This window comes from Haliotis cracherodii, unplaced genomic scaffold (genome assembly GCF_022045235.1).
Source record: "Haliotis cracherodii isolate W230 unplaced genomic scaffold, xgHalCrac1.p SCAF_1, whole genome shotgun sequence".
Taxonomy (NCBI): Eukaryota; Metazoa; Mollusca; class Gastropoda; order Lepetellida; family Haliotidae; genus Haliotis; species Haliotis cracherodii.
In genome coordinates, this window is record NW_027266264.1 from 44,181,865 (window position 1) to 44,202,361 (window position 20,497).

Here is a 20,497-nt window from a genome sequence, read left to right on the forward strand (position 1 = left end):
TAGTTCAACAACTTGTCACCCCTACAATGTGTGTTGGGTCATGTTCATAAGAAATGACTTGTCCTGTTGATTTCAAAGAAATGACTTGTCCAGCTGATTTCCAAGAAATGACTTGTCTTGCTAATTTCCAAGAAATGACATGTCCTGTTGATTTCCAAGAAATGACATGTCCTGTTGATTTCCAAGAAATGACGTGTCCTGTTGATTTCCAAGAAATGACTTGTCCTGTTGATTTCCAAGAAATGACGTGTCCTGTTGATTTCCAAGAAATGACGTGTCCTGTTGATTTCCAAGAAATGACTTGTCTTGCTGATTTCCAAGAAATGACTGGGTCCAAGTAGTGCAAGTATGCACCAGGTTGCGATTAAATAAAATATAAATCTATGCAGGCTTATTTCATAAACACCTTTTGATAAGCTATATATATTGTAACCATTGTTTATAACTAGTCAAGAATAAAAGTGTATAACATACAACTTAAAAATACAGCAAAAGTATAGACATAGGTCAACATTTATACTATTGCAAAAAACAGAACCTATGTTTTACTTACTAAAAAAATTTATAATTGCTATGGTTATGTTTTTCAATATGGCAGCTGTGGAAGCCATCTTGAAATCAGATTTAAGCCTCTAACATAAATTGTGATGTCATCATTAATGGGAACAAGCATGGTAAGTTTCAGCTTCATTGTTCAATTGGTTTCTTCGGAGATGATGTTTACAAAACCAAAAATGCTTTTGGAGACAATTTGAAAGCATGGTCAAAGGGTGAGACAAGGTAAAAATTTATTATGTAGCAAAAATGTTTTGTTGCGTCTCACTACAAACCTAAACATACACCAACTTTCATAACATATTGAGCATATTATCAAATAGCTTCCATAGTCAAGAGTTTTCAGAGAGACAAGAATTTAAGAGCATGATCAAACACAAATGTTGAAAACAAGGTCGACATTCAACCTATTGCTGAAAACATCTGTTGAGACCAACTAGTTACCAAGCACAAATCATTTTGAACACAAATGATGATCAGTCAGGAGGAAATGCTCTCATGAGCTGATGAGTTGGAAGGAGCAACTATACCAACAGGAGCAGACACTGATGCAGTTTACTGACCACGCTAGCTACTTTGCTCACTTAAACTGAAATTAAAGTGTGTTACAAAGTGAATCATAGATATACTGTGTGTTCAGCAAGCAGCAATGTAACTATGATATGATAAATTTGATTGAAATTATAAGTTGTGTGTACTACGTAAGCTATCTAAAATATGATTCATCTACAAGAATAAAGAGAGTCAATATTAATGTGGTTTTTTTTCTAAAGCCCAGAATCTGGATCAAGCATAATACTCCAGGTTGACATTTTTTACTTCGGCCAGAAGTCAGCAGCAAATGTCAGTAAACATTCCCAAATTTACCAGCTCCTGTCAAAAGGCATAATATAAGTGGGAGCAGGATCATGAGGGGTACATGGGGTCTTATGTGTCCTGCGCCAGGTTTTTATATAAAACGTAATAACATTTATTTATTATTCTTAAATATTAAGAATGATATACATATAATAAGTAATAAATGCATTTCAGTAAACAGAGTTTAGTTTTCTTTAGTAAAGCTCCACTGTGGTAATCATCATGTTGGGTTACATCATGGACTGACAGTCTGATGTTGATTTGAGCTGTAAATTTAAATCCTGTAGAAATACCTGTAAATCATATATATATCTATAGTCCTCCAAATTTCCACTGGAAAATGCCATAAGAGTTTCTCAAATGGATGATCTTGAGCAGAAAGAGGGTCCACTCAAACTCTAAGTGCTGGGGGGGCTTTAGCCCTGCTCATCCATCACTTTGGCATCAACTGAACTAGTCCAATTTCTTTTGTTGATTCTTGGTGAGGTCGTAAAATCTGTGTGTGAGGGGCTGCTGTAAGATTTGGCTCCTTATGACTAGACTTGAAAGATTTAATCAAGAATGATTTGGTAATCTTTTACCGAAGAACATGGATGTACACAGTGCTGTTATGGAAGAACTTGGCTCTCTGTCTGATTTTTATGCATTTGAAAATCGTAGCGGATTTGATGGTACCTCTAGTTCCATTCTGACATGTCTGATGTGGAAATACATAAGAAAATTTGATAAGATAATAGGATATTTAGTGATGAGATGTTACTGTTCGTTCTGATAATACTCTCATGTTTTCTCATGAAATGCTTTACAATTGCTACACCTTTGGTGTTTAACTCAACTGCAATCTCTTCTTTCCTCCTGTCTGATCGACAATGACCATAGTCTCTGATGATGCCTATACTTGATAGTGTTAACTACCTGCTTTAAACTTGACTGTTGCATCCGTGCAGATTCCACATTAAGAGAACCACCATGGAGATGGGCAACATTGTATTTACTTCTCCAGTCACCAGGAATTCCCATGGAGATTCCAAAGGTATTCAATTTTAACAGGTTATCATTAGATGAGATAACTAGAAACTTCGGAAAATATGGCCAAGAATAAGTAAATTGAAGAGATACTTCTTCAGATGATGATATACATTCTGAATTTATATATCTTCATAAACCAGATATTGTAGACATGGTGTAATAATAGCTACCAGCCATGTCGTCAACATCAAAGTAGAAGCCAGCCTGCAACACCAGGGTTACAGAGGTGTTATATCCAGTCAATAAAAATGTGAATATCAAAACTTAATGATACTAGAAAAGTGTTTGCAAGTACACAAAAAAAACAAGCCCCTCGGCGCCATTTCTAGAAATTTGATGAACTGTATGCCTACTATAATCTCGCATCAGCTGCAAGTACCTCTCCTCCAGCCAACACAATAAGGGACCTAAAGGCTTTAAACCAGAAAGTCCTATTGCTCTAGCCATCTTAATATGGAACTCATAACCACTTCTGGTTGAATGAAATAGCCTCTGGTCAGGGAAAATATATGCCCATGCCTCAATGACCTTAATCACAAAGTTGAACGCTTTTACCAGATGAGGTGACTGCCAACCTCACCTGTACTCATGTTTGATACCTAATGACTAATGCACTACAACTCTTGTTGTTTATAGTTGATAGTTTAGTTCTACCTTAAGGGGAAGTGTACACGCAAAAATCCCTTTCTTTGTTATTTTAAACAAAGCACAATTGTAGAATTAGTTACTGTCAGTGTTTGAAAATATACACTTATTTTTCTCGAAACTGAAAGTAGGAAGCTAACAATAAGTGTGAAAATGTTATGCCCTTATATGGCTTTTGTTTTCTGAGCTAAAAAGGCCTGAGTTATCCCCCTTAGATTATGACGTAATTGGTGCCAATTTAACTGGGCCCCTGTCTTGTCAGAAAGCAAAAGATATCAAGTACCAGTTTATGGTGAGACAACATGGCATCCGATACTTGGCCTGATCTGAAGAAGTTCCCTTGACCCATAAGGAAATCGCAAAACCATACACCTGATGTGTCACCCGACCCCAACTTGACGTCTACACTAATACCAGTGACGTGTTAAGAATAACGCTTTGATATGTGTGTATATATATATACATTTACAGAAGTGCAAACGTAATATTCTAAGAGTTTTTTGTCACGCCTGGTGACCTGCATGCTTCGTCAGCAGGCCTATTCAACCTTCCCCACCCTGTGACGACCCTATCGCCAGTATCGGCATTACCGTCAATCTACGTTTGTCTATATTAGGTATCTCTATCCACCACCTATAGGCTACAGATCAATGCTGCTTGGCAATATCAAGAAACAATAACAATCTGTCGCCAAATGTCTCAACAAGATTATTACAACAGCTGATTACGAGTGCATATGCTTTGAGTAACACGAAAACGGGCTACGTCCCAGTACGTTTCTAAAGTCAGTTGCCGACTTGCAAGATTCTCTTTGAGTTTTTTCCCATCCAAATTCAAAATAACTGCCATTTTTATCGATATGTGAGTGGATGTCGTACTTCACACCAGCACACGCATCCACCGAACAAAACCATCCCCATTTGAAAGTGAAACGATAGATGTGTTGAATTGTTTGAAACTAGTTACTGCAGAAGGCCTATATCTATTCAATAGTTAATTGGTTATTGGTTTGTTCTGACAACCATTCATAGAAAATGCATTGCAACTTTGCAGGGAAACTATTTATCATCTATTATGAGGCCAGATTTTTTTTTAAATGTCTACAAACTAAAAAATGAAACGTTTAATATATAATTAATTATTAAAATCAGTGGGTTGTTTCATTGAGTGGACCAGATACATGTAAAATGTTTACAAAAAGTATACTATCAATATATATAATTTATCTAAGAAACTATAATTAAAACTTGTTGAAAATTTAATATTAAAAAATTGGAATTGTACAGTTTTGTTTGGAAATTTGGACCTCCTGACCTGACTTTTTGGGCAAAACATCTGTAACAACCACCCCCAAAAACTCTATCCTAATTGACTGAAATAATCAAATACAGATCAACCCCATTACCAGTGTTCAGTGTTTTCTTAATGTTAACATACCTTATATCATGTGGTAACAATTCAATTTCATGACAGAATACACTGTGTGTACAGTATAACTCTGTGTTATATATATACTTAGAAATTATCAAACCATTGTGGTTATTAGGATCAATTATGTAAATTTATTGATATAATATATTAAATACTACATTGTTATCCTGATGCAATAATGTTACAGGTGCACTTGTTACTGCACACTTGCAGTCCAAGGCAGATTAGCTGTTCTGTTTGGACGTCGTTCCCATCAGTAACAAGCTTTGTTACAACCCTAAAGGTAAAAATTATTCTTAAAGTAAAAAAATTTACATTAAGTGTTGCGGGTTAACTCTTGTTACAACTCTTAATGTAAAAATTACTCTTAATGTAGATTTTTTTTAAATTAATGGTTGAAGTGATAGATAATATTTTTTTTACATTAAGGGTTATCACTATAAAATAATACTTATCGAACTTTCAAGAAACTTCGCAGATTTAATTGATCGTTATTTTGTCTAGATGTGTAAATGACTAATCAATTTTAGATTCTCTCTCTACGACCACCTGGTTCTTATATTCAGGCTTCATAAAAGGGTTTATGACCCCTAACCCTTTTAACCGATTTTTATCAAACTTACTGTTTTACAAAGGTTATTTTTCGATACTCTGCAAGGTAACCTCATTACTATCCTAATACCGTAACGACGGAAAGGAGGACTCTCCCCAAGCAGATCAGACCAAGTTGTACATGATGGTGGGTTGTTAGAATTGTCCATTAACAGAGTTTTAGGCATAAAATAATGGACATTTTGTTGCAGTATTACGGATATGACAGTTAAGCATACACCAAAAATCATATGCTATTACAAACGACAGGAATTCCAATGCAATGATGTTCGGTCAAAAAAAACCTGTAGATTTCCCAAGTATAGTGCCAAATCAACTATAGCCACTTAAAGTTTATATTTTTCAGATATGAAGTCTATACCTTTTCTATAGCAGTTTAGCCTATCCTGAAGTAAGACCATTGTTGACTGAAAATAGAGAAAAAGAACATTAGGCATACAGCCTGTAGAGTATTTCATGTCAGTTAGGAACTGACCATTCGATTTCTGGGGGACCTGAAATAAGTTCTTACCAGGTGAGCTGTAAATGCTATCTTTCGACATATTTTATGAATAAATTTTATTGGACTGTGAATAGATTTTGCACTTGGAAGAAATGGTTCTGAAAGTTATTTTCTGCGGACAGACGGGCTGACAACGCTGATTCCATTATACCCCCTAACTTTGGTCGGGGCTACAATGAACTAATAATCCAATGAAATGATATTCACGAGGGTTTTTAAAAGGAATTCATGAATAGATATTTACTCATTTAGATGTTTGAGACCTGTGAAATACAAAATGGCGAATAAATCGGACAGTTGAAGGAAGCTATTACGAATAATTAGTCTTCACTTTATTCAGTACTTGTAGGCCACGGGCCTTTTTGTACAAACAAAATACAATTTAGGTGCAAAAAGTATAAAATACAACACATTCCTTTGCATTTTTGTGTGTTGAAAAAGCAGTTTTCACATATTATCAAAGTTGGAGTATTTGTGTTCTTACAGCATTGGCGTAAAACAAGTACTTTTCTGTATTCATATTAATAGGGTCTTGCAATTAACAAAAAGTGATATTCATTTTCGATATGGTTTAGGTTACAAACTTTACATTTTCTAAATTCACGAGGAATATTGAACTGAACCGAAAATAAGTCCTGATCCATGAATTTATTTAGAGTTGTACTACGCAAATAGTTCTCACACGAAATGCATGTTTTAAACTGTGCATAATAAGCCATTTAGGGTTTTTCTCATAGATTAGTATGCCAAACATGAAAAAAAGGTTTTACCCGCTGACATAACAGACTCGGTTCTGTGTCACTGAACCCCAAATTTCAGCTCTGTATAATAGTATTGGTGTTTACTTTGTATCAAAACATTTGAAGTAAAGTGAGGCGAGTATGGTTTCAAGGAATGTATACTAATTAACAGGACCATGAACACCTTTCTTGCCTCAATAAGAATATTATTTAAAGCATTCGACCTCAGTAATAATTTCCTAAAATACAAGCCAAGATAACTGTATCCAGTAACTACTTCAAACGCATTTCCATCATAATACCATTTTTTCATAACGTGATAAACCTCCCCTATTTTTGAAAAACAACTATTTTAAATTTGTTTTCGATAGATTGACTGGCATTTCCCATTTACAACAGTCATCATGCAAGATATTCAGCTCCATTTGTACGTTGTTGTCAGTATTGCCAAACACAATAACGTCTTCCGCAAATAGAAGTAGAAAATATATATATAAATTCCGGATGTAACTTAACACCAACACGACAATTTTGTTCCATTTTTAAACCAATTCATTATGAAAAAAATGAAACTAAAAGGGACAAAGCATACACCCTTGCCTCACACCAATGAAGCAACAAATATACCAGATACTCTGTTGTTTGAACGAACACAAGCCTTTACATAACTGTACAAGGATTGTCACATTTTACCCATTTTAGCACTCAAACCATGTTTTACAATGGCTTCCATAGATGTCATCAAGGCCAGCTGATTTATTATGTTTCTTGGCACTGATGCTTTCAAAAAGTTAGGATCTGGTGATTGGGGATTCTAATATGTCAATTGTCAGTTCTTGCACATAACCATGACCTGTCACGATGTCCTCCACCTCACCAAGATTATCCTGAATACCCATCTGTTCAGAATACAGCGACGAGAAATAGTCCCCTAGTCTTGTATATCAATAGGGGTGGGTCGTTGTGGTCGTCCAGACACACGCTTTATGATGTCCCAGAAAGGACAGTTTACAGTCTACCACTGCTGCATTGTCTTACATTGTGCAAACTGGTCCTTCTTGATTCCACAGTTATCTGTATTCATTGCAAACTTTGTTTTACTTAATTAGGTATGAGTTATCTCTAGTTTCTTCTGAATGCATTTACATAATGGCACCGTTCATGTTTTTTACAGAGACATTCATGATAATCGGGGAACATGTCACTCTATGCCAAACCTTAATCTATCACACTACATCCTAAATGCCCAATAGGAGGCACTGGTGTCCCAGTTGTCTAATGCGCTGCGATTTGCAGTGCAGAGTTGCGTCCCTAAGGCACGCCAGAAACCTATGATTGTGGGTTCGCCCCGATTATGTTTCTAGGTTTGTCAGCACCATACCCGTGCTCGTGGGTTTCACCAAAGTGGTAAACGTCTGAGGCATGCATCACTTTGGGCATTACTCCCACATTAAGCTGACATGCCGTGATATAACTGGAATACTGTTAAAAGCGGCGTTAAACTCACTCACTCACTAAATGACCAGTAAATGTTCAGTCAGCAATTTGATAGTCATTTCCAAATCTTCCATTCAGAATGTATGTATGTTCAGAATTGAACACATTTCAAAAAGAGTTTTTCCAAAGAAATTTATCACATGAATATCTTTCAAATTCGGGAAAAATCTCAAATATATCTACTAAGTAATTATTACTTTCAACATGGTGAATAACATCGTTCTCCACATTGCCCGCGTCACACCGGTTCTACTGTTCATGTACAATGGACCTGTGAAGATCTGGTGTAGAATAGGTCTTCAGCAACCCATTCTTGCCATAAAAGGCGACTATGCTTGTCGTAAGAGGCAACTAACGGGATCGGGTGGTCAGACTCGCTGACTTGGTTGATGCATGTCATCATATCCCAAATGCGTGGATCGATGCTCATGATGTCAACCACTGAATTGTCTTGTCAAGACTCGATTATTTACAGACCACCGCCATGTAGCTGGAATATTGCTGAGTGCAGCGAAAAAAACAACAGGCAAACAAACAAATAAAATCCAAGTACAATGATAGAGACAGCTGGGTACTCTTCCAGTGTACTCAATAAAAAATACAGCAAAATCTCCACCCCCATTTTGTCTATCTTTGTTATTATTACCAGGTCGATCTGTCCAGCTGGATATATGTAAACACACATTATGTAGATCTACTGAAACCAAACATTCTTTTATCCAACAGAATAATAATAGCATGTTCTCTGTATCGAAAATCAATAACATGTCTTACCAGTGAATATTTTATCAAAAGTATTCTTCCCGAATACCTCTGAAACTTGGACCTTTTTGTGGCTGGTAAACAAAAAAGTTCATATTCTGGAAAAATGTCACTGAAGTAATTTTCTATTGACTATGTTTAATATAAAGCAACAATGTCATGTTCACATACAAAAGAAACAAAGCCAAAGTCGGACAGTTTGATGGTTAAATCTTCTATATTCCTTGCAATGTTAGATATGCTTTTGCATAACCTTCTACCTTGACAGCAGCATCCGCTCCTGATCCACAGTTGACGATGTTCCACTTGAGTCGTGATCTGCGACTGAAGCCGACAACCGATGCTCATCACCTTCCAGAGTAGTAGTTGGCATGTCCTAAATAACGAGCCTGCCATTCTTATAATAGCCCCTCTTGTTCTCAGATCTGAGTAAAGTCAGTTTCTCACACTGTCAATTATTACGAAAATTGCAAGAAACTGAGCAAAAACAATAAAAAAATGTGAACATAGCAAAAAGTATCCTATATTTCCAATCAAACTTTGTTTATAAGAATATTTTACATTAAGGGGCGATATGTATGATATTAACCCTTAACGTAAAAAAATATTTGCTTCGATCATAGTCCATTTATTATCATCGTTGAGAGTAAGATTATACGAAGTGTTTTTATGGAGTCTACTAACGTCGACATCGCTTAAATCTCCTAGAATGTAACTTCTTTCCGCTTGTATACATTATCTTGTAAGTGTAAAGCGTATAACTTACCATCGGTACTGGGTTTACCGAATCCTTCTGTGTCTCCGAGATCGGAAAGCGCTATTGTATTACATTGTCTGAGTGTTCCAGGGCCTGATGAATCAACCATTATTTATAATATGGAGTGTTACACTCAAGTATCCTATATGTACAGGTTGATGTTTTACATCTAATACAGAAATTTTGAGGTCTGAAATAATACCACGCTTTAATTTTTTATATTGTAATGATGAGAAAGATTGCGTTCTACCGCAATTGTATTTTTCATCTTTGACTGGAATAGCTCTGAGTAGAGTTGAAGGACTTTATAGTTGAATATTATCCGTCGTGCTTATCTGATCAAGATGGCTGCACAACTCTTTATAGGGAACTAAATCAGGCAATTTAAATCCCTGCTCTTTTGTGTTGGGTTGTATTGTCATTTTCGTAGGTAATCCAAGTATATCTACTGCTAAGTACGGGTGAAGTTCTATTTCTTCTTCTCCAGCACTTAAAACTCAGTATCCCATTCGACTCATTTTGTGTGAGACTAGCTCCCAAAGACTTAAAAATTTCATCATTGAGTGAGCATACGCTGTAATACCCATCAGATATAGTGTAGTGTTTGTTAAAAGTTCTAAACTCATTATTTTCTCTCGCAGCACTTATATTGGTCCACTGCGGGTAATACATCACAGATAGCGACTTCAAGTTGACCATCCGAGTTATCGATAGTATGAAGCAGTTCAATAGACTGACCATTTGTTATTCCTAGGAGTGCAACATACATATTAAATATACAATGATACTATATCATAAATTAAATATGAAATCAACTTATATTACTAATCAGTCGATTTTAGTAAGTGCCTCTGGTGCTAATTTTTTTTTGGTGAATTCCCTGATATCTGAAAAATACAGGGTCACAGCAACTAGCGATAAAATGGTGCACGATTGGTTCCATAATCCGATGCAATTTTGGCAGAATCAGTTAAACTTTGCCATATGGTGTGCCACAACAGGATGTGGTGTATCTCTCTATGCCCCAGGATTTGAACTAAATAAGTCTGTTTTATCATTTCACGTGTACTGTCAGATAAGACGTATACTTAAAGAAATTAGTGCCCCATTACTGCAGGATCGAGCATGGAATGCATCAAACAACCCATATAATAGGTGGGCATTCGAACGTATTTGTCAGGAATTTAATGTTTCTACAAGTAAAGATTGGCGTCTGAGTGGAGTATTCCGTACGCTGGTGCACACTCTGTTAAAGAAGTCAGCGATGATTTACTGAAAAGGGGTCGGCTTCTTCCGAGCTTTGCTCTCTCGAGTAACAAGTGGAAAGATGATCATATGAACTTTAAGGGTGGTGTTGCTTTCACCGTCCAAAAGGTTGAGCAACCACCTGGAAATGCTTGGAATGAATTTCTATATGATAAAACAGAAAATAATTGGCGATTAATAAAGATTGGCGTATTAAAGGAATTAACCATGGTCTAGGTGTTCCGTACAGCGGACAAAAAACTGTTAAAGAAGAAAGCGATGATTTAGTTAAAAAAACCTCATCAACCATTCGATCCATTTAAGTTGTTACAGAAAACAATCTTTTTGTAAGCTTGCATAATCTTAATCATGGCTGGGAACTTTCTAGTAACGATTGGAGAGGAGATCTTATGAGCTTTAAGAGTGGTTTAGCTTATATTGTTACAAAATTTGTGCAACCACCTGGAAATGCTTGGAATGAATTTCTTAATGATAAAACAGAAAATAATTTTACTAACCCAGGAGTTAATGAATCCATAAGAACTTATGTATGGGCAATTCTTGGTGCACAATCGCAAACACGAACAGGAATAATCGGTTCTGGGACGGCGCTCGATGCACAAAAACAGTTTGTTGCAAACGTGGAGGATGCTATTAATTCACCAGTTGACATACCATCGTCTATAAAGCGTTATCAAGATGTATTACAGTACGCTCAATCCAAGATAGACTACGTTTATGCGCCGGGACTATACATGTCTCCGAGTAATATGCAACTTAAGATCTGTCAAGTGATAGGTTATAATGATAAAATTGTTATTGCTACCAATCAACAAAAAACAGGTACAAATTCAGATATTAATACCGAATTAATAGCGCAAACAAACACAGGCGAAACGGGATAAAAAACAACAAGAATTAATATTTGTACACACATCCGCCGACATTGGTAAATATCTAAGAGGTTGGAAGATGGATATTTAATTCCAACATGGATGTTAATGATGTTAAGCCCATCATATCCAGCAAAATTAATGCGGAATTAGATGATTTACATAGTATAAAATACCAGCTGACGATTAAAATGTTATTGAGTAAAAGTAGCGCAGACGATAGCACCGCATATACCGAACCATATTTCCGGAGCAATCAAGAAGTTATAACCGAATCCGATACTATAAACGCATCATTAGATACATCAATTCAGAGGATACAGGAAACTTTAGAATGCTGGACTAATAGAGGTTCGGGTTGGGGTGTGGATAGAATCGATAGTTTATATTTAGATATAGCAAATTATATGCCCTTCAAAGATGGATCTTATATAGATTTACCCCTGTATTATAAAAAGAAAAAAGCCATAATTAATGTAAAAAATAAATCTGATAACTGTTTAAGAATGATGATAAGATCTGCATTGTTCCCCGTAGACAAAAATCCGGATAGACCTTCTAGCTATCCCCAAAACGATGGACTCAACCTCGATGGTATAGACGAACCTACACCAATATCGCAAATTGATAATGTGGAAAAGCAAAATAATTTAGCTATAAATGTTTTCGGACATTCTTCTAAAGGAATGGTTGTACCCAGGATAAGCTCCACTCCAGAACATATTCCCAGAATCAATTCATTTCTGATCGAAAAAGATGGTAAATATCATTATACATGGATAAAGAGTTTAAGCAGGCTATTATATGATCAAACAACCCATAAGGAAAAGAAATATTTCTGCGAAATTTATGCCTACATGGGTACAGCAGACAAGATCTATTAGAAGCGCATGAAGAAGACTGTAGAGGTGTTGGACAGAATGCTATCAGGAATTATATGCCTAAAGAGGGAGAAAATATATTCGAATTTGAACATTATTGTAATCAAATGCCAGTACCGTACATAATTTACACCGACTTCGAAGCGCTTATCAAACCTATAGAAAATACCGACCGAAGCAATCAAGATAGTTTTACATACAAAACTCAAGAACATATTCCTTGTGGGTTTGGATATATAGTTGTAAGGTATGATGGGAAAACAAACCCGCCCGTGATTTAGAGGTCCTGATGCAGCGGGAAAGTTCCTATAATATCTACAAAATGAAGAGAGAATAATCAGGGAAAATGTATCGCGTAAGAAACCCATGTGTATGACGAGGGATGATTGGAGGGCCTATAAGAAGTCAACGAGTTGTCATGTTTGTAATAAACCCCCAGATGGGGATTCCGTAAGAGATCATTGCCACGTCATGGGTAATTATCGGGGAGCCGCTCATAACGAGTGTAACTTGAAACTAAAAATGAATTCTCAAACAATACTCATCCCCGTTCTGTTTCATAACCTTAGAGGATACGATTCTCATCTCATTATGCAAGCTATCTCAAAGACCAACGGTGGCTTAACGTGTATTCCTAATAATATAGAAAAATATATATCGTTCTCGTTGACTAAAACTATACATTATACGGACAAGGATGGGAAAGCCAGAACAAAACAAAGTAATGGGCTTAGATTCATAGACTCCGTACAGTTTCTGTTATCTTCCCTGGACAATTTAGCTAATGTGAACAATCCCGATGACTTTGCGATAACAAATCAATATACCAATAGGTTAACTCGTCATTTGTTGCTGAGAAAAGGTGTATATCCTTACGAATATATGGATGATTGGTCTAGATTCGAAGAAACTAAATTACCGCCCCTTGAATCATTCTATAGTAACTTAACAGAATCTAAAATAACTGATGCCGATTATGAACACGCTCTGACAGTGTGGGATAAATTAGGTTGTAAGAATTTAGGGGATTATCACGATCTGTACTTAAAAACCGATGTACTGTTACTCACCGATATATTCGAGATATTTAGAAAGACATGTTTAAAACAATACGGCTTGGACCCGGCATGGTACTATTCCAGTCCCGGACTATCATGGGATGCATTGTTGAAGAAGACTGGTGTAGAACTAAAACTACTCACCGATTACGATATGCACGTGTTTATTGAGAAAGGATTAAGAGGTGGTATATCGATGGGGGCTAAAAGGTATTCTAAGGCTAATAATAAATTAGTGGATCCGAGTAAACCCGACACACATATATTATATCTCGACGCCAACAATTTGTACAGATTGGGCAATGAGTCAGCCTTTACCCACGGGTGGTTTTGAGTGGGTTGAAATTAATTATATCTATAATATCAATGTGAATAAAGGGTACATACTAGAAGTTGACTTGGAATATCCAACTTCGTTACATAAAGACCATAGCAGTTATCCGCTAGCTCCCGAAAGATTAATGGTGAATACAGATTGGATGTCGGAATATCAACACTCCTTGATGGGAAATACTAGGTTAGCTAAAGTAGAAAAACTCGTACCAAATTTGATGGATAAGATAAGATGGAAAGATAGCTACCAGAGATTTTGAAAAGAATCCATATAAGCTCATGAATAACTCAGTATTTGGTAAACCTTTGGAGAATCTAAGAAAGCGTGTTGATGTTAAATTAGTCAGGTCTAATGAGGAAGAAAGACTCAGGAAACTTATAGCCAGTCCGGCTTTCAACAGAAGCAAGATATTTGATAACGAATTAGCCACATTGCATATGCAGAAGAGTAATATAAAATTCAACAGACCGGTGTACGTTGGTATGAGTATTCTTGACTTGTCAAAACACTTAATGTATGACTTTTATTACAACGAACTTAAGAAGCAATACGGCGATAGATGCGAGGTGTTATATACCAACACAGATTCTTTGTTGATGGAAATACAAACCGAGGATGTGTATACAGATATGGCAGAAAAAATAGATATGTACGACACGAGCGATTACCCAAAAGATAATCCACTGCACAGCATAGTAAATAAAAAGGTGTTAGGTAAGATGAAGATGAATGTGCTGGGACCCCTATTGCGGAGTATGTCGGATTAAGACCAAAGATGTATTCTATAAAGAAGTCCGATAATGGAGAGATAAGAAAAGCTAAGGGTGTTAAGAAGTATGTGGTAAAAGAGCATATCAAACACGAACAGTATAAAGAAGCATTGTTCAAGGGTAGAACATTCAAACTCGAGATGAACTCTTTAAGACGTTACAATCATAGGATATATGGATTAAGAATGATTTCATTTTAATCGCATCGGATGGTTTCTTCCCGATTAGTCTCGTTACTTCATTATTCAGCGCTGATACAACAGCTGATAATCGTGTCACCCATTCGGTTGATCTCAATCATTCCCATTTCATTTCAATCCCATACTGATAGCCAAACAAACGTTCCGCTAATGTCCGGTTAAAATTTTCAACGATAGCTTCACTACGGTGGGCCTCTTTTTCACCACGCCTGATTTCGACATCATGCTTTGTTACACAGTTTAGTTACTGATCCTAAAAACTCGCGACCAGGATCTACTTGAAATAGCTTAGGCCATTTTAGTGGTCCACGTTTATATATGCGGCTCAGTGCATTAGCTACTTCTGTTGAATCTTTCGAGGTTAATGGCTCAGCCTCTTTGTATCGACTTGCCACATCCACTATGGTTAAAGCGTATTAATAAGTTTTGCGTCTTACCTTGTCGTGGGGAAGAAACAAGAGGTCAGCCTGATGAATGTCATTATCGGTATATAACGCGGTGCTGGTAAGTATATTTGCCACATCGCTTTATTCTTTAACCAATCCTTGGCCACATCTTTAGATACCTTAGCCGCGGTGGCTAATTTTTGTATTGCTCCTATACCTTTCCAATATCCTCGTGGGCTATAGTAAATTTTATCCATTATTATTTACTATTGATGTTTCTTTTAATACCACTCATGACGATCGTTGAATCGCATCAGCGTTTACACATAAAAAAATCCATCTGTAGTAGCAGTATTGGTATATAAATCTGACTCCAGTTAAGTGAACCAGAACACCCATTACCTATACTACTCTAGAGAAAGGTGGAAACAGATGTATATGTCCCAAACGAATGACCTTAGAACCCCACAATCAAGGAATTGGTAAATCATAATCATAATTCTTTGGTATTGTTCCTTTTAGCAATCATCTGGAACAGTTTCAGATTAAAATGGTTTAGCATCTTCAATAAGTTTATATTTATTAAATATGTACCGTATTCAAGTAAATAGCACCCAGGGCGCTCTCAAAATTAGAAATATGGGGTTCTTATTCGAATATTATTTTGGTGAAAGAAACAGAGTCGAAAGATAAATTTCGTGGTTTATGCTGCCAGCCTAAAATGTTTATATACGACAGATATATTTTTCCAGAATTTAATTGCCCATAATTAACGGTGCACACGCGTTCATATTATACGCGAATAAATAAAGTCTTTTGTACACTGATCAATCGGAAGGGGTGCTAATTTGGATTGTTCACTAGCCAATGTATTAGCAAATATCGCCATGGGCGCTTATTAGAGCAGGGCGGGGCGCTTATTTGAATACGGTAATCATTTTCTTATATAGACAGTCCCACCTCCCGATGGTATAGTGAATGAGTGAGTATAGTTTTAAGCCGCTTTAAGCAATATTCCAGCAATATTACAGAGGGGACATGAGAGATGGGCTTCACACATTGTACCCATGTGGGGAATCAAACTTGGGTCTTCAGCGTGCCGATCGAACGCTTTAACCACAAGGCTACCCCACCACCCTTTTTTTTAGAAACACTTGAAATAAAGTTTAGAAAACATATGATATGATTAACTTTCATCAATTTATTTTATAATGCATTTGACGATCAGTCATGCAATCTGACAAGTAAAATTAATCTCCAGTACCATAAATGTTTATTTGATAGACAGTTATGAAAACATATGTAACTTGTAAGGTTATTAAATTACATCAGTGATATTGAACCATGTCCACAATATTTCAAGAAGCATTCAAACGATAAACACATCATTTCAGTATGATAAAAAAATATAAACTGTCTTGGTTATTATTGAATTATTAACAGGTTATAAAGAATATGCATATATGATGAACATAAGTTGCCTCTTATATAGGCATCCGTCCAGGTTGAATGACAAAAATATTTACTTAAATGGTAGGAATGTACCTCACAAGACACACTAATATTTTATTACTTGTAGCTCTGCATGAAAATAAACATAATTTGCATACAATGAAACGGATCTCAAGACAACATCCCGGATATTCATGATGATCAAGTGAAACTATGAACAAATATCACCTTACTAATGCTAAAACACATTTCTTAAATACTACTGTGGTTAGATTTTATCTGTTTAATAACTAAACAGCAAACTTTTCTGAGTTACTTCAACTTTATGGCATTTGTTTACAAAAACAGCTCTGTCAGGGGGTCTTGATGAGAGTGCTGTCCCTTTAGCCTGTTTCCATACAAGGATCGTACACCATCTGCTTCCAATCAGTTTCAGAACCAGCAGGTATAAACTCTCACAGAACACAACAGCAACTCAGTAAGAGTCAATATGCGCAACACAATGGAAGGAATAAGCTCAATTCATACAACTGACCCTTCCAACCATCATCATGAATCTTACAGTTCGTTATCCATGCAATGTTGTCTTATCAGTCACGATTTTGGAAAATGAAATAGTTTTAGAGAAATTGTGTTTAGCGTTGTATTTTGAACAGTGGGCACAGAACAAAACAATAGGCATCTGAGAAGATAGAATCACACACCTGTACCTTCACCATGTGAAACAGGTGTAATAAAGTCTTAAGACGTCATTCCTTTATCAACTGGCACCAATGACGTCATATTGCAAGGGTCATAAGCCATGATATGTTAATTATGGAAATAGAACTCTAGCTAAATGCGAAAAAACATGAACCGATTTAATGAATAAAATAAATTAGATACTTGTGATATTTGTATTGTTTTGCCTCTGAAACTACTAGGTAATACTTTTCATGATGAAAAACTACAAGAAAAACAGGTTTATTTTCATGTGACCTTTAATGCATCACACAGTATTTTCAATATGGATACCTATAAAGTGGACATCAGATCTGATTTCCATGAGTATAATGTAGCTTGGGTCCTCCATGCAAGGTCACAGCTTCATAGGTCTTGTGATGTCTAATCATAAGGTCACTTGTACTTTCACTTAATGTCAGTTAATCATACACTGAAATTGTGTCCATGCAAATGAAGCAATACTGGGCAGAATCAGAATTCTAACAAGAAAGTCAACAAGCAAATTTATGTTCCAGCTGTCTAACTGTGTCAGCAACAATGTCATCCAAACAGGAGAACCAGACTTGCACATTTGCCAAGTGGTGTCAACCCACAGTAAGTACATTTAATCAGCAGTGAATTTATCAGATCACAGAGGTAGCCTTCGATCTTTTTTTAGTTAATATCCAGTTAGATTTGTTGTGTCAATAAAAATGACAGATATAATGTGTACATGGGAGTTCATCCTTTCATGCACAGTTGTAGCTTGGCAACAAAATACTTATCCTTGTAAAATATAATTGATAAGACCTACTGAAAGGCATTGATGTAGGTTGTGAAAATAAGATAATTGCAAGCAAAGCGCACAGATCAAAAGCTGGCATTCAACTAATACAACCATGACAATGTGTTCCATCAGTGGACTGCAGCACGTAGCAGCCGACGAGCCCGCAGTTCATGCATATGGTTTACATTAACAAGCCAATTACCTCTTGGGTTATGCTGTTCACAATCAGACAACAACATATTGGAAACAAGTCCAGATTAAAAATCAGAATATGTCAAGGGCAACACACGTCGATATATGTCATAAACGCTGAAACACCTGAATTAAATACCTTTATAACTATTCCGCACTGGATAATTCAAAGAACCTATCTGAGCATTGTAGGTGAAGAAATTATGAAATTTGTCATGACAGCGTACCACTTGACAGTTTCTAGTTGAAACATCTGCGCCATATGTTTACCCAATAACCAATAGCAACAACACCACACAAATCATAACACAAATTAAATATTTGTATAATTCCCGTAGAGAGACCGGCTGTGTGGTTAGATACTAGCAGTGGTGTCCCTAATATCTCCTCCTCATCATCATCTGAACCCTTTTCCTGTCCTCAACACACACACACACACACGCACCGGTTCCCCACACGCGATAACGTGCGCACACGTACATGTCCACTGTTTACTCAAATGTATCTATTGCCACATTCATAAGCTCAACCTTTTTACACGGACCTCTCCACGACGTATGTAGCAAATATTAAATTATGTAGCCAATGCCTTGGGGCATTAAGCATTTGTATACTGCTTTATTATGAAACAGAAATAATGGACTGACTAACCTGAAGAGATAATATATATCATACCTTACCTTGGAATACACATCAGCCATTACTAGTTCCGTTTCGAGAATCATGGTAATAATCCCGAACATTCCGAACACAAGACAATAATCTGATATTTTTTTTCTCTTTTCATACAACGCCTTCCTCTTCCCAAGTCTGTATCCAACATTTTTCTGCCTGGCTTTGTGATGACTTCGCTCTGCCTCGGAATATTTCTGATAATCCGTTATGCCAACGAGAGCCACACCTGCCTCTTCTGTCGAGGCATAGCTCATTTTGGACGATGTCGGCAAAGACTGCATTGAAGTAGGTTTCTGCAGTTGTTTGAAAGAGGTGATGGCTCCGTTAACCCTCATGTAGTCAGCACCAATATCCGAGATTGCCGACTCTTTCACTTTGTGTTTAATGTCCTCAGCTCTACTACACTCAGGTTCGCTGTGCGATCTACCGTCCTCCTCTCCTCGCCCGCCATTTAGCGGCAATATACGTTCCATCTGAGCGCGCGGGCGTGGATTTGTTTTCATAGTACTGTGAGCGCGGGGCGCTAGAGCTACACGGCAAGCGGTGTCACACGTTGGAAGGCTGTTTTTTTCATCAGAACAGAAGCTATAATTTTGGAGTTCAATATCAGGAGATGTGTAGCCACGGTTAACTCTGCCATCTTGATTGCGAGGACCGGGTAGAGGGGGGAAAGTTAGCTCGGGGAAATGTGGCGGTGTTGTCGTCTCTGCCATGTCATTCTGTGATTCCAGCAGCGACGTATCGCCAGAATCTATTATAGTTTCGATCCCCGAGCCACGACTGTCTGAAAGCCCAGTGAGCGACGGATGCTGTAGATACTCTGTCGAGTCAAGTCGTGCACGCTCATTGGCTGCTTCCACCAATACAAGCGACATATTTAAATATCATATAGAATTGTGGAATCGATCGACGACTCTCACTATAACAGAAAACAAAGCATTTGTAGTAGCGCTCTCAGGATTTAGGTTCTGTCGTCATCATTGAAATGGGAGGAAGGTTCAAATAGAGCTGACGACTTATAGAGCATATAACTCTCCATTGCAATGTTTCACCATTGTAATTTTATAGAAACCATCTAGATACCAGATACACTGTTGACAATTTATTTAAAATCGCATTTGATACACCAGTATATGTTCTCACGAACCACTAGAAAACGTTGCTTCCTGTCAGAAATATCCGTGATTGAGTTACTAACTATAAATTTTCAAATATCAACGTCAACTTACGAATAATTTATATATTACAAATATCAACGCCAACGTCATCAGACCACAATGTGTCTGTTGTGCAGTCTCTCGTGCACACAAGCTCCACTGATATACTAAGGAATTTGCGGAATCGATCACGTTTCGTTTGTCCGGACGTATTGGCAATGATGAAGGATGGTTGTTGTGCGTTTCAGTTCATATCTCCCCTACATTCATAAGCTTCCAGTAATACAACATATCCCGTTCTAATACTAAGGTATACATAGTTTCATAAGCGACTTTAAATGCAGTTATTGAATCATATTCTGTCCCAACGTCATACT

At 36.8% G+C, this 20,497-nt stretch overlaps 1 protein-coding gene across 4 annotated transcripts in view; it reads right to left on the reverse strand.

Moving 5' to 3' along the window:
• The window catches only part of LOC139478144 (small conductance calcium-activated potassium channel protein-like), a 456,162-nt gene extending 436,420 nt beyond the window's left edge, over window positions 1–19,742 (reverse strand). For all 4 annotated transcript variants that reach the window (XM_071260503.1, XM_071260487.1, XM_071260495.1 and 1 more), the window contains exon 1: window positions 18,969–19,742. In XM_071260503.1, the coding sequence (XP_071116604.1) occupies window positions 18,969–19,676 (708 nt within the window). In that variant the 5' untranslated portion in view covers window positions 19,677–19,742. The remainder of the gene's footprint in view (window positions 1–18,968) is intronic.
• Between the last annotated feature and the right edge of the window lie 755 nt (window positions 19,743–20,497).